Here is a 15,175-nt window from a genome sequence, read left to right as displayed (position 1 = left end):
ACTAGTGGTACTACCTTTGTTTCTTTCCCCACAGTCGTCCTGTTTCTATTTGCAAATCTTCCTGCTGATGCTATTCTGGATGGTCCACATTCAGAAAGAACAATGGTATTTATGACCACCACCACCCGCCTTCTTTGAAACTGGCCGACGGAGTGTGCTTGTATGTGTGCGTGTGGTGGTGGTGGTGGTGGGTACTGGTGTTAGACAAAACCCAGAAGGGCGCCTGGCAAAAACCTAAGAACAGGTAACCTCAACCTCCCAACGCCGATTAGAAAGAACCCAAAGGGAGGGGGGGAGGCGCTGGAGCCAGAAAGTGCTGAGTCACCGCATGACGCGACGTCTGTCCCTAGTACCTCTTCCTTCCCCTCGGCGCGCGCGAACCAGAAACCGCGCGCGCGCGCGAGACAGAGAGAAAGAGAGAGAGAGAGAGAGAGAGACTATTCTCCGCCCTTGCTCCTCGGTCACGTGTCACGCGATTCCTCTCCCGGGACGGTCAGAACCATAGCGGAGAGGCGGCTGCCGGCGCCCTCAGCCTTCTCGGGTTTCCCTTAAAAGTATCCGAGCGCGCGAAGCCAAGGCGGAGGGTCTCCTCATCCCTCGTTTGGTGCCCGGCCGCTGGCAAAGCGGAGGTTTGGGAAGGCGGCCGGAGCGCCTTTTTTCCCACCCCCACTTCCTTTGCTCAGCCACCTGCCCCCCCCTACGCCTAGCTGCGAGTGGATTCTCCTTGCGTGTTTCCCGCCGCCTGAAGTAGGGTTGTTTTTTTTTTTTTTTCCGATCGGGGCTCCTGGCCCGCGCTGCTCTTCGGAGTTGTCACGGCAGCGGCCGCAGCTTGTCTCTTCCGCGCTCCTCCTCTCGCGCTCTCCCCGCGCTCCCCGCGCCTCCTCTTCCCCAACAGAGCCATGGGGCTCCTGTCGCAAGGCTCGCCGCTCAGCTGGGAGAAGACGCAGCGGCACGCGGAGCACGTGCGCAAACACGGCATCCAGCAGTTCCTGCACATCTACCGCGCCGTCGGGGAGAGGCACAAGGACGTGCTCAAGTGGGGTGACGAGGTGAGCGGCCCACCCCCCACGGAGAAGGGAAAGGGGACCCTTCGGAGAGCCGGCCTGGCTGATGGAGGGATCCTTCGGCTGCGTTGGGAAAGTCTCCCGGTTGAGATAGGCCGCCATTCCCCCTGTCTTTCCAGGTAGAAGGTCGGTGCTGGAAGAAGGGGAGGCTTCTGGCTCTGCGCCTTGCGAAATGGAGGGGACAGGAGGCTGGCGGTGGCGGGGGGGAGATTTAGTTAAATCGGAGTTTCCTTAAACGGAGCTCTTAGGTATGAGCCTTAGAAAACAGACAGGCAGCCGTCAAATCCCTTCCCTGTCGCTGACCTATCTGAGGCTGGTTTCACAAGCCAGCATCTCCCCTTTCTGTACCATTAACTGGAATGAATGAATATATATATATAGATAGATAGATATAGATATAGATACACACACACACACACACATACATATACATACATACATACATACATACATACATACATACATACATACATACATACATACATTCCAGTTAATGGTAATGTAATGTAAATATATATATTTACAGACTGTACAATCCGAAGCTGGTGGGAAAGTAAATGTTTAAATGTTTATCCTCCGTTCTGTTTTCGATTGCTTTTGCCCCGGACTTGGCTTGATCTTCAACATTCTTAGGAAAATTCCTTACATAGAAAAAAGCAATTAGTATTAGCTTATGGACTCCTGTCTTTTATGGCTATTTTAACAGTTATAAATTGCTCCGTTTACTTTTTCTTGCCAATATCGGACTGCCTTAAAGCAGAGACCTTGCGTTTTTATGTTAGTAGTATAAGTAGCAACTGTACCTGGAATTTTTACTTTGGAATATATGTTTGGATACCAGAAGGGTCAGATTACAGATGTGCATGTATGAATGAATCTCTTCATCTGTAGGCAGTTTTATATTTATACTTCATTGCGCTCCATCCTATTAACAATTAATGCCCTGTTAGTATTATTTATTTATCTATCTATCTATCTATCGGACTTATATGCCGCCCTTTCTCCACAAGGACTCAGGGCGGCTCACAGCAACAAGTCCAAATTAAAATTCAAACAATAAAAGAATCTAAAATTCCCATTAAAACCCCTTCAGGCCAGGCCAGCCTGTATGCTCTGTATTACTATAGTAACGAAAGCCAAACAGCTGTTTCTCTGAGGCCTCTATAATCTAGGTTCTGTGTTTGATATATATGTGCCTTATAATGAAAATCCAGTAGTATTTTAACAGATTATTGGGGTAGAGGTCTCACTTTTTAAATTTAAAGTATTTATATATTGCTCAAGAGCTGGGGATATTCTCAGAGCAATTGGCGTTACTGTACTTACTTGAGGCATCAAACACTAAAGTTGAGTTGGGTCAGGGGAAGGATACTGTTTGAAAACAGTGGTATTCAAAATTCTCTTAATCAGTTAATTTTCCGGAATTGAATGGATTCATCAATTTTGTTTTATTTATGAAATGTATAAGCCATTTGTTTCCAGACACTCTAGCCTGTGATATAACATAGTTAATCCAGAAAGCAGGATATCGACAACCTGCAAAGCATATTATTTCTTCATGTTTCATATGTTTTAAGGAATTTTCAACTGCTTTTTCTCTATATGTTTGCAGTCTGCCCAAAAAAAATTAGTAGGGAATTTATTTAACAATTTTGATATGATTTGCAAAAAACACATAAATAACTATATTTCCCATTGAAAATGACTGAGGTAAATGAAGCTAGAAAAAAACATTTAGTATGAATTGAATTGGTCATTGATTTTATTGCTTGACAATGTAATTGAAGCTCAATTGTAAACCATTTCTAAATTCTCTGTAAAGTTTTTACCTAAAACTTAGAGCTGTGCGTAGATTAAGCAAAATAACAGCATGAACTAATTGCTGACATCTTTTTGTATATAATCTATGTCCAAAGAATAGAAAATGAGTTTGTGAAAATGAGGCTTTCTAAGAATGAAAACTTTGTGCTTGAATTATGTTTATGTAATATTCATAATATATGAAAATAACAATTTGGCTCATCAAATTCTCTTAAAAAGGTTCTGACTTGAAGACAAACTTTCAGATACATTACCAATACACTTTGATAGTGACTTTTAAATATAATCTTGGGCAAAGCCTACTTGAATCTTTTATCCAAATTAATACCTAAGAGGAGTTTTGAAACTCTTTTTCTTAAGATCGTTTTTCCTTTCATCCTCAAAGATTCTTAACTGTCAATTTACAAACTCCGAAATTGAAATATATGTTGTGTGCTAATACTGAGGAAAGCTTATTTTTTACAATTCAATCAGTCTGAAAATATTCCAAGATTATATTACATACAGAAATAAATCTTAGAATAATTTCCAAGGATTTAGATTATGTATGCTTTAAAAAATAATCCATACAATTTTGTACGTTAGAACTATGATAATTGCTCTATGCATTGTAAAAAAAAGATTTCATAAGACAACTCCAGACTTGTGATGCCCAGGGGCATGGTACATCACAAACACTGAAGATGAATGCCTGTAAAAAGTTTTTACATTAAAAAAAAAATAGCTGTAAATATCTTTGCAATAAAGATAAATCAGATAATTAAACTACAAATCTCACATTTAACAATATTGATGGGTTCAATTTTAGGTAGATTGCATTCATAGATATGTATTCAGAAAAAGGAAAAAATGCACTAGGTTACTGATTCCCGTACCTCATTAGTATAAACTTAATTGCTAGTAGTTCTTTTAAATATTATCATCTATAGATATCAGGAACAGAATCTGTGACCATATATTTGCAAAGCATATGCTCCACCAGCCAGCTATAACCTTTCATCAAGATTGATAGCTTTGTGCATTTGCTGTAGGTATAGAATTGTATAACTCTTGTATGCTTATTTTCAATTCCAGGAAATCAAGTTGCCAATAAAAAATCTCGAAAAGTTATATATAAAATGCATAGACACTAGTTTTAGAAAATAGCAAATTCTCACCAGGAGTAAGAAATAGTGACCATATTTTATTGCTTCTCTTAGTTTTCCTGCCTGGAACAAAGTAAACTCTGAAACTTCCATTTGTGATTTGCTAAGCAATACATCTGTCTTGTTTCTCTTGTAACAAGCCTGGATTATTAAGGAATGAAATATCAAGGGGAAAAAATTCCTAGCTTATGACTTTTGTATATTAAGAGAGTTAGGAATCCAGATATAATATTAAGCTAGTAAATGTTACCAAATCAGATCTGAAAAAAACTGGTTGACCATTAAATGGTTTATCACTTTGTTCATGTCTAGTGATTATCCAGATTTTTACAGATCATGTCTGGTAGTTGTAATTAAATGCCAAGGGAGAGTTCCTGGTTTGTTAGCTGCTCTGCTGTCAGGAGGAGCAATTTTGAAGGGTTATGTTTGAACAGATTCCTTATATACATCCTAACTTGTCTCACTAAGAGACAGATCTTTCAGATTGTTAAAACATGTATTTTAGCCTGAAGACAGAAATAAAAGGATGTATCTGTTTTTGTAATCAGAGTTAACAATATTATACAGGTCTTAACTTGATTAAAACTATCAAAACTAACTTGAGTGTAATCAAATTTCTAGCTTCTGCGATAGAAAAGTGGCCTAGGTCTCCTAATTTCCTATGCTTATATCTGCTATATTCAAAATACGCTAAATTGAAAGTTAAAATCTCTTAGGGATAAATTTGAAGTCTGTACAGATTATGTTCATCCCAGTTACTCAGAAATAGGCCCCAGTGTTTTTGGTAGAGCTGACCCCTAGGAAAGTGTATTGGATTGCAGTCCTCGGGTAAACCACTAAGACTTGTTTTTAATTGTGACAGGATCTAATTTTAATTAAATAAGAAAATTATAAAGACAAATTTTAATTTGTAGGGCAGTATGAGTTAAGTTTCAAAACAAAAATAAACTACTGACACACATTCTGCTTTTAATATATTTTTTACCTTTAAATAAATAGTATTCAAGTTGTACTTGGTACAAATTATAACTTTTGTTAAAAGACATCTGATTTAGGTCCCTTTGATATTAAAATGTATTTAAATGACAGGGGCTTACTTAACTGGTAGAAAATAGAAGTCTATTCTCCTATTAATGCTTTTTAGTATAACATACCATATATTGTGATTTTAAGATACAAAAACCTCAGTATTTTTGTGTTTTATTTTATTTAAAAGAAAATGCAGATATATACAAAAATCATAAATAGGAAAGAAAGAAACCTGGAGTTAAATTTTAAGATTTATGGAAATAGGTGGACGTACATACACATATTCTTACACTAGTATAAAAGATAAATCAGCTGTGATTGTTGAAACTGTATGTAGAGATAGATAGACTAGATAGATAGATAGATAGATAGATAGATAGATAGATAGATAGATGATAGATAGATAGATAGATAGATAGATAGATAGATAGATAGATAGATAGATAGATAGAAAGAAAAAAAAGAAAGAAAGAAAGAAAGAAAGAAAGAAAGAAAGAAAGAAAGAAAGAAAGAAAGAAAGAAATTCTTTTATTGGCCAAGTGCAATTGGATACACAAGGAATTTGTCTTTGGTGCATATGCTCTCAGTGTACATAAAAAGAAAAGACACATTCGTCAAGAATCATAAGGTACAACACTTAATGATAGTCATAGGGTACAAATAAGCAATCGAATCATACTAGGAAACAATCAATATAAATCATAAGGATACAGCAACAAGTTACAGTCATACGGTCATAAGTGGGAGGAGATGGGTGATAGGAACGATGAGAAAATTAATAGTAATAGTAATACAGACTTAGTTAATAGTTTGACAGTGTTGAGGGGATTATTTGTTTAGCAGAGTGATGGTGTTTGGGAAAAAACTATTCTTGTGTCTAGTTGTTCTGGTGTGCAGTGCTCTATAGCTTCGTTTTGAGGATAGGAGTTGAAACAATATATGTCCAGGATGCGAGGGGTCTGTAAATATTTTCACAGCCCTCTTTTTGACTTGTGCAGTATACAGGTCCTCAATGGAAGGCAGGTTGGTAGTAATTGTTTTTTCTGCACTTCTAATTATCCTCTGAAGTCTGTGTCTGTCTTGTTGGGTTGCAGAACCAAACCAGACAGTTATAGAGGTGCAGATGACAGACTTAATAATTCCTCTATATGGTAAAGTTGTTAAAGTTCTTATACTTTTATACATATCCAAGTAAATGACACAAATGATATTTTTCTATATTGCTCTTTTATAATAAAATGGGTTTACTGGTAGAATAATAATCTGAGTGGTATCATTAGATTCAGTCTGTAGTTTAAAAAAATTCTTCTTTGTTATGCTTGAAATTTTTGCTTTTGTTAATCCTTAGTTTGCTGTACTGTACTGTGGGAAAATAATAACAATGCCATTTCTTGGTATTAAGATTACTGATTTCTCTTCCGCTATATAAACTTTTACTAGATTAGGTGCATCGTGTTTGCTTTTTAAAACAAGACAAATTTGTGTTAGAGATCTGAAATTCAAGATTAATGTGAAACCTATTCTAAGTGGGGGGGAGAAAGAAGTTTTAGGATCTTTTGCTGGTAGTACTCTCTCTGATCTACAAATTGATAGTAAATGCGATAAACACACCAAGGACCCCTGATAAACACTCTGCATAATCAAACTTTCAGCAAGCTGAAAAGACAAACTAACTGCTTCACCACAATCAAGTTTTGTTATCATTATCTGCCAATATGAAGAAAATGTAAGACCTTTATTTAACTAGAATTTGTGTCCTATTTGTCTTTTGGCTTGCTTCATACGTAGCTTCATTATTATGTTGACAAAACATTGTCTATTGACACTAGAAAGTTGATCGTCCATCACCTTTGCAGAAATGCTGCCTAAGGAATTGTTTGCTGAAATATTTGTATTTTAAAAAGTCAATAGTTAATCTAAAGTTACCCTGTTTCCCCCCAAAATAAGACATCCCTTGATAATAAGCCCAATCGGGTTTTTGAGCGCATGGCAATAAGGCCAAGCGCTTATTTCAAGGTTCAAAAAAATATAAGACAGGGTCTTATTTTCGGGAAAACACAATATATCGTATTGCTCTTCTTTCTATAATTCATCCCACCTAATCAATCATCAAAACCTCTAAGTCAAAAATTCTTTTTTTTTATTTTTATGCAAAAAGTCAACGAAGCTTTCAGTCTTCATTAGGTAAACATATATGTATTTTCTCTAATCAAAGAAATTTATTTATATTTCATATTTATTAAGTTAATTTATCCATTTCAGCAAAATTTGTCAACTTCACCAACCATTCTTCTATAGTGAATGGTTCTATATCCATCTTTCTGCATATAGTCATCTCACTGTTATGATCATATATTGAAATAATCTTCCATGGCTTTTTTTCTGTTTATTCATGTTTATTTATAATCTTAAAAGGAAAAGTTCTGGCTTCCATTGAATTTTCTGTATATATCTGGATTCATTTTTTTTATTAGCTTTTTACAAGTCTATGATAAAACATCCATTCATATTATTCACATTTCCAGCATTGATTTAAGCTCCTCTATACATTCCAGATAATTTTTCTGGCATCACTTTATTTTTTAAAAAATCTCTTTTATATCATAACACAGTGTAAAGTTCTACCCTTTCAATCACATGTTTTTCCATTATTCCATCTGTATACATCTGTATTATAAACAAACTTCTTAGCCCATTTTATCATACATTCTTTAACTTCTTCCTATGTTTCAAATTTCAGCAAAAGTTTGTACATTTATAAATTATATATTCATGATCAGTACACAAATGTATTTCAAAGTCAGAAGTTACTTGTTTTTTATGGTTAGTTTCCTTATTGACTGCATCCTCAACTGGCTTTTCCCTCCCGCCCCAATCCTTATTCAAATTCAAAATATACATTATTTATTCTAATAAAACTTAGTGAATGTATTATTATTTTCAAGTAGTAATTAAACAGGCTATGTCCTGAGAAAAATAAAAATCCTAGTTTCAGATGATCTGGGAATAACATTCTAGGTAAAGCAAGCAGTATTTGCAGATTACTGGCAATAAAAATTGTTAACATGTACATTGTTAATATTCATAATGCTGTGTTTTTCCTCCATTCTGTTTGCTGAACAGAAAAAAAAGGAAACACGAGGATTTGTAAGTAGCTTTAATAGCAGCCCATACATTGAAATTATAACAATAGTTAGGAGACTAGAAGTAACCATCTTTTTCACTTAATTTCCTTTTGTAAATCTCTGTTTTGTGCTACCAAAATTGATACAGCTAGACCTTAAAAGTTACAGAAACAAGCTGAAAAGTTAATGTACATTAGTTTTTATAGAAAAGCTTAAGATTTTTAATTGAATAATTCACCAACCATATTAATGCTGCTAATAGCTTCTCCTTTCTTCCCTGCTTTTTTGGAAGAAGTGCTTTTAGAAGCAGTGGCTTTCTACTGAGTGAGCAAAGCAACGGAATGCCTCTCTTGCTATAATCAAATATAAGTTCTTTGCTTTATTCAAAATGCCTGGGATCATTTTCTCAACATTTTGCTAAAATGCAATCAAAATATTTCAGTTAGATTTTTCAGAAGTGATGTATACAGTTCTGTTTTGAATTTGGGCAAGGTGACTGGATGTGGCTGCTAGGATTGACTTGAATAGCAGCTAAGTTCTGTTTAGTTCAATTTGGTACAGAATAAATGTCCTGTTATTCTGCACAAGGACCACATTGTAAATAAATTGCATGTTGGAAAGGTCGATAAGAGTATAGCTTTGTCATTCCCATGAAGTCAGCAAAAAAAACAGTCTTGAGTCAGCAAGTTTGATATAAAATTGTACTGAAAGGTATATAGTTTATATTTCCTAAGACATTTTATATTGTTAAATATAATATACATACATTTTTAATAGCCTCGTTTAAACTCTTGATTCAAAAAAGTATTAGGATGGATTTTCATTTGGATGTTTGCTATGTTTGTAATGCTGGATACTATAGTTTTCTATCATTCTCTTTAGTTGCCTTCTATGTTGTGAGTAGCTGCAGTCTTAAAAGTGAAAATTTGTGACAACAAAATCTTGAGATAAATTTAAGTAGAATGGATTGAAAGAGAAGCTTAGGCAGGCTTTCATCCTTGATCAAAACCATGCTGAGGAAATCACTGTGCAACTGCTGAGTAAATATTATGCTTTACTGATACATTGTGGGCAAAAAGGACTTGCAAAATTTGCAGCTTGACATGCAAAAATAAAAGATGTATTTTTAAATATCCCCATTTAGAAAACATTACCATGAAGTCTGCTTTTAAAAATTATAATTCCTCAGGTCACCAATTTGTGAACTTAGTGTTTTTCTGTTTTGTGAGCTAAAAATTACATTTTGAACTTCTGTTGCCTTTTAGGTGGAATATATGTTGGTAGCTTTTGACCATAAAAATAAGAGAGCACGGTTGTTATTAACTGGAGAAGAAGTACTTCATACTTTACAAGAAAAAGGTGAAAGAATAAATCCAAAGTAAGTATCATCAGCTCATAAAAATACATGCTGAAATTTAGCCAGGTTATTAATCAGCATGTATTTCAGTCTCTGTCTATTACAAGTCACTTTTGGCTCCTGCCTGGACAGGTCCATGGAGTTTTTACAGCAATGTTTTTGGAAGTAGTTTGCCATTGCCATGAGTGACTGGCCCCAAAGTTATCCAGCTTACAAATACAGGCCAAAATTTGCAGTCTCTCAGTTGTAACTGGTTTCTTTAACCACTTCACCAAATTGGCTCTCGTTTTCTAAACAATGGGAAATGTATTTTCATAAATAATACGTGTTTGCATGTACCCTAAAAGATCAGTGCTTTCAATTTGCAGCAACACAGTGGCAAATGTTTCTAATTTAATTATTTAATTAATATTTAATTATTAAAATGATTAATTTTGTATTTGAGAAATGGCAAAATACAATTCGTATTTTATGCCAGATATATTTTTAAATATCTTCATTTGTTTTGTTGACCGAAAGATTAATTACGCATGGTATAGTGCTGTTGTACTTACACTATTGCATTTTTTTCTTCCAAAAAGTTAGAATCCCTATTAATCATAAAACACATTCTAAGACAGAGTTCCCCAACGTTTCCAGCTTTGCGGACTGGCGGGGGGAGAGGGAATGTTTCAGCATGTGCACAGCTCCATTTGTGTGAGTGGTGTGCATGCCCTCCTGCTGCTCATGCAAATGGAGTGTGCACGCACACGCTTGCCTGCTACTTACACAAGTGTGGGTGGGTGCTTGCCGGCCATTTCCACAGTCTGGTTTCAATCGCCTCATGGCTCACTGGTTGGGGATCCCTGTTCTAAGTAAATTAAGGTACTAGATTAAGCCATCCCCATCCTGAGTCAAGGTTTTTACCTTTGTTTGCATGGTTCAGAGTTAAAAGCTAAATTACAATTGCATGCTATGTAAGTATATGTTATTGTAGAAGATACTTTCAGTTTTCATTTGATTTTTCAGCCATCCAACATTATGGAGGCCAGAGTATGGAAGCTACATGATCGAAGGGACTCCTGGGCAGCCATATGGAGGAACAATGTCTGAATTTAACACTGTACAGGACAACATGAGGAAGCGGCGCCAGGAAGCTGCTTCAGTACTAAAAAAAGATGAAGCTGTTTGCACTGTCACATCATTTCCAAGGTTAGATTCTGTTTTTCTAATAGTTTGAAAATATAGTGGTTTCAAATGGCTGTCACTCACAAAAAAGTTGTAATATTAAAGCTATTTTAAAAAGAGGAAGATTCACCATAAAGTATTTCCCATTTAGAGCCACTGCTACTTAGTTATAGCTGCAGCAGTGCTTAAAAGTTTGTGAACCTGTTTGGATTTTCAATATTTCTGCATAAATATAACCTAAAACATGATCTGTTCTCCACACAAGTCCTGAAATTTGATAGAGAATCCAATTAAGCAAATTAATCAAAGTATTACATTTGTTTGTTTATTCCTGACTAAAATGATCCAAGCAAATCAAAAGGTTATTGAAAGAACGTTCTGTGGATGGATCTAACCAAAATATAATTTTTTCACTTCAATGAAAACTGTTCTTTGACAAAAGGCAAAGACTGCATTCCAGTGTAAGAACCTTATCTCATCTGAGCAATATGCTGATGACAAAATAAATAGTCCTCAATTTATAACTGTAATTGACCCTGGAATTTCTCTGTTAAAAGTCAGACACCAGCAAGGTGGATGTGGGGTACTGGTATGGACTGGTGGTATTAAAGATGAGCTAGTTGGACCTTTTCGGTTTGAAGATGGACTCAAAATCATCTCCCAAACTTACTGCCAGTTTTTACAAGACACTTTCTTCAAGCAGTGGTACAGGAAAAATTCTGCATCTTTCCAGAAGACCATGATTTTTATGCAGGACAATGCTCCATTGCATGCATCGAAGTACTCCACTGTGTGGCATGCCAGTAAAGTTCTTAAAGATGAAAGAATAATGTCATGGCCCCCTTCCCCACCTGACCTAAACCCTATTGAAAACTTGTGGGCCGTTCTTAAACAGGAGATTTACGGTAATGGAAAACAGTACACTTCTCTGAACAGGCTGTGTTCTGGACAGGCTTTGGGAGGCTGTGGTTGCTACTGCACAAAAAGCTGATCGTCAACAGATCAAGAAAGTGACAGATTCCATGAATGGAAGATTTATGACTGTTATTAAAAAGAAGGGTGGTTATATTGGTCACTGATTTTTTTTTTTTTTTGAAATGTCAGAAATATTTATTTGTAAATTTTGAATTGTTTATTATTTTCACTTTAACAAATTAAAATAAATGAGATGGGGAAATTTTTGTTTTTCAATTAGTTGCATAATAATTCTGCACACTAATAGTTGCCCAATAATTGTGCACACATAGATATTCTCCTAAGAAAGCCAAAACCTCACTTTTACTTTCTTAAATATTCAGGTTTGAGGTTTATTAACATTTTGGGTCAACTGAGAGCACTGTAGTTGTTCAATAATAAAATTAATCCTCAAAAATACAACTTGCCTAATATCTCGGCCTCCCCTGGTCCGGAACACCAAGACACAAGAAACACACGGGCTTAGGGCTCGGAGTCTTTTGGTTTAATTGATGTCTACAGCACACGGTGGAAACCGGAATGTGATACAAAGACGCGGCTACTAGGAGCCGGTATCCGGGCCCTTTATAGGGCGGGCGCTGAGTTCTAAGCACCCTCAGCTGGGACAGTTCAACATTTCAAAGTTCCCGCAGTAGCTGTTTCCGGTCGCGCAGCAATGACGTCAGCCGCCCTGGTCTCCGATGGACGCGGCGTTGCTTGCAGACTCTCCCCACACTTACGCGGCCCCGGTAAGCACACCCGTGGAAGAAGACTCCTAGCCGCAACCTACCCCCTTCACCAGCACCCAGTGCCCCACCGCCACCCCAGCCCTTGGGTCTGCCATCCACAGCGCAACAGCCAGACCCATGGAGACTTGTGCACACAGGGTATATATGCCAGCATTCCATGTTAAGAGTGTCCAGCTAGATGTGTTTAGGAAAATAAGAGATAGGAAATTGACTTTTTTCTGCTACTTCTTCCTAGCAGCTAGTAATCAAATCATGCCATCTGTGATTGTAGAGATAGCAAGTAACATCAAGACTAAAAGTCATTCATACTACAGTCCTCCATGAATTTGGTCAGCCTCCTTTTAAATTCATTAAAATTGGTGGCGATCATCATGTGTGATGGTTTCAAATTTCTTTACAAAAAGTATACTTCAGTGGAGTATTATGTAAATTTTAACTTTAACAATTTTTTAGATTTGATCTGGAGTTGTTTTGATTGAATCAGATTTCAAATGATTTGATGATTTCAATCAATTTGGAAAATGGAATAAACTTGATTCAGTGCTTTGAATATAAATGTCAAATAACTTCATTTTTTCAAATTTTATTAGAGTTGATCCATACATTCTAATGTTTAGTTTAATGAGTGATGTTTAATACATTAATACATTTAATACCCTAGAACAGTGGTTCTCAACCTCACAAACCCCTGGGGGTCTGCGATGTCACAGGGTCTGCGAAGGTTTGAAGAAATGTTATGATTTAAATCTTGAGTTAACCCTTAACCACGGACATACTTTTTCAGCTGCGCTATTACAGACATGAGGTCATAATGACCACTCTAGCTGCTGGCCTTAGTTCAGGTAATTGTACTACAATATTGTGACTAGTGGTTCTGGATCTATTGCTTCCAAAAGCTGCAGAATACCATTGAATTCGTTCTTGCCATATAAATTATTGCATGACATAGATTGTACCTGGTCATCAATTTCATCTAGAGCTTCATCATCATTGATGTCAGAATCGGCGGCGGCAATGAGTTCCTCATCATCCATTACAATTTTTTTTTTTATTGAAAAGTTTTAAAAAATTTTACACATATTTTCCCTTCCCTCTTCCCCCCTCCTGCCCCAACCCTCCCCACCCCCTATACAGGATATAGCATTTAACAAACATATAAAAAAAAAACATAAGCTAACTATATAGATTTATCTCCCTTTTGCACTTTAACTCCCCTTGTTCATATCTGAATATAACTATTTAAACCAATTATTGCTTGAAAGTAATCAATCCAACTTTGTTCTTGTCTGTTCTTCAATAATAAGCAAGTCTTCTTTCTTCCAGCATTACACAATCAGAGCCCAATTACAATTAACCATCACATTTCCAACCCTTACATATATTAACACATTAACAAAATATTTTAACCGATCTCAAATAAATTATATTATAAAAACCTTATTTTTACTTTTTACCCCATAAACTTATATTGATTCTTCCTGGAAACATTCCTTACTTAATAGCTTTGCATAAACTTATTCATCTTATTCTCTACAAATCCACTGCGTATAATCAAATAACATCTTCACTATTTGATATCTATAAAAAATATTGTAAAAACCTTCCCTCAACCCTTGCACCACTTATATTTTCCTTATAACCCACAAGTTTATATTTATTCTTCAACAAAACATTCTTTAATATAATATTAATGTAATTTAAAACGAAGTATAAAAATTTAAGTAATATCCTTCTTCTAACCCATAAACTTATATTAAATGATCTGCACTGTCCATAACTTTTACATCCCCAATATTTTTCTTTCTTTCTTTTTTTTTTTTAACCCATAAGCTTCTATAAATTTTTCAACAAAGCATTCCTTGAAATATAACTTTAGTGTTAATATACTTCAGGACAAAAGTGAAAGTTTGGTCAGTGGCCCATAACAATTCAAACATAACATTACTTAATATAACTTTTCAAGACAAATCATGTCCCTAAATATAAGTAAATCATTCATTTTCACTATAACATAACTTTTCAAAACAAATCATATCCCTAAATATGGGTATAGTCATTCATTTTCACTATTACTATCCTCCCCAGCAAAAAGGATTGTAATTTTTCCGTCTCCATTTTTTCCTGACTTTTTTGCGAACCTTCTTCTTCAGTCTTATTCCTCCGCCTTTTATTTTTATAAGTTCTTGAATTTTCAACTGAAGTTGCTGTACCTTACAATCTTGTTCTCTTCGCAAAGTAGTTCCTTTCAGTAAACACACCTCTTTAACTGCGATTGAGAGTCCATTTTTGTAAAAAAGTTGTAAAATTCCACTTCGAATCCTCCTCCTTGTATTAGAAATCCCAACGCCTCCTGACAATTTTCCAGTTGACTGTATCAAAGCCTCTGGAGAAATCTCTCTCAATATTTCCTGGTTACACTCCTTCAAACCTCTCAGCCTTTCCTTCTTAATTTGAAAAACATCCATTCCATTTTCCAAAGGCACATTAAACTGGATTGTTTCTTCCACCTCTTCATTCAGCAACTCACTATTATATGGCAACTGAAATACCGATACAGTATCTTCACTTGTATCTTTGTTTCGAACTTGAGTAAAATCCTTCTTTTTTTTTTATTGAAAAAGTTTTTCAAATACAAATTTTTTCCCCCTCCTCCCTAACCCCCCCTCCCCCTCCCCTCCCCCTGTGGCTTCTCCAGAATAAAACCCAAATTAATAACAAATTATATAATACTTTACCATCCTTTTTACTCCACCCCCCATATGCT

At 35.8% G+C, this 15,175-nt stretch overlaps 1 protein-coding gene across 3 annotated transcripts in view; it reads left to right on the top strand.

Moving 5' to 3' along the window:
* Positions 1-401: 401 nt before the first annotated feature.
* Positions 402-15,175, top strand: part of GCLC (glutamate-cysteine ligase catalytic subunit) — a 34,626-nt gene continuing 19,852 nt past the window's right edge. The window contains exons 1-3 of one of the 3 annotated variants that reach the window (XM_034436717.3): positions 402-1,049; positions 9,450-9,562; positions 10,550-10,732. In XM_034436717.3, coding sequence (XP_034292608.1) covers positions 900-1,049; positions 9,450-9,562; positions 10,550-10,732 — 446 coding nt within the window. In that variant the 5' untranslated portion in view covers positions 402-899. Of the gene's footprint in view, positions 1,191-9,449; positions 9,563-10,549; positions 10,733-15,175 lie in introns of all 3 variants that reach the window. The other 2 variants (XM_034436719.3, XM_034436718.3) reach the window with 2 other exon arrangements.

This window comes from Pantherophis guttatus, chromosome 1, assembly GCF_059756535.1.
Source record: "Pantherophis guttatus breed Tessera chromosome 1, ASM5975653v1, whole genome shotgun sequence".
In the NCBI taxonomy this organism is placed as follows: Eukaryota; Metazoa; Chordata; class Lepidosauria; order Squamata; family Colubridae; genus Pantherophis; species Pantherophis guttatus.
Note: the sequence above shows the minus strand (reverse complement) of the source record. Positions and strands in the feature narration are given on the sequence as shown.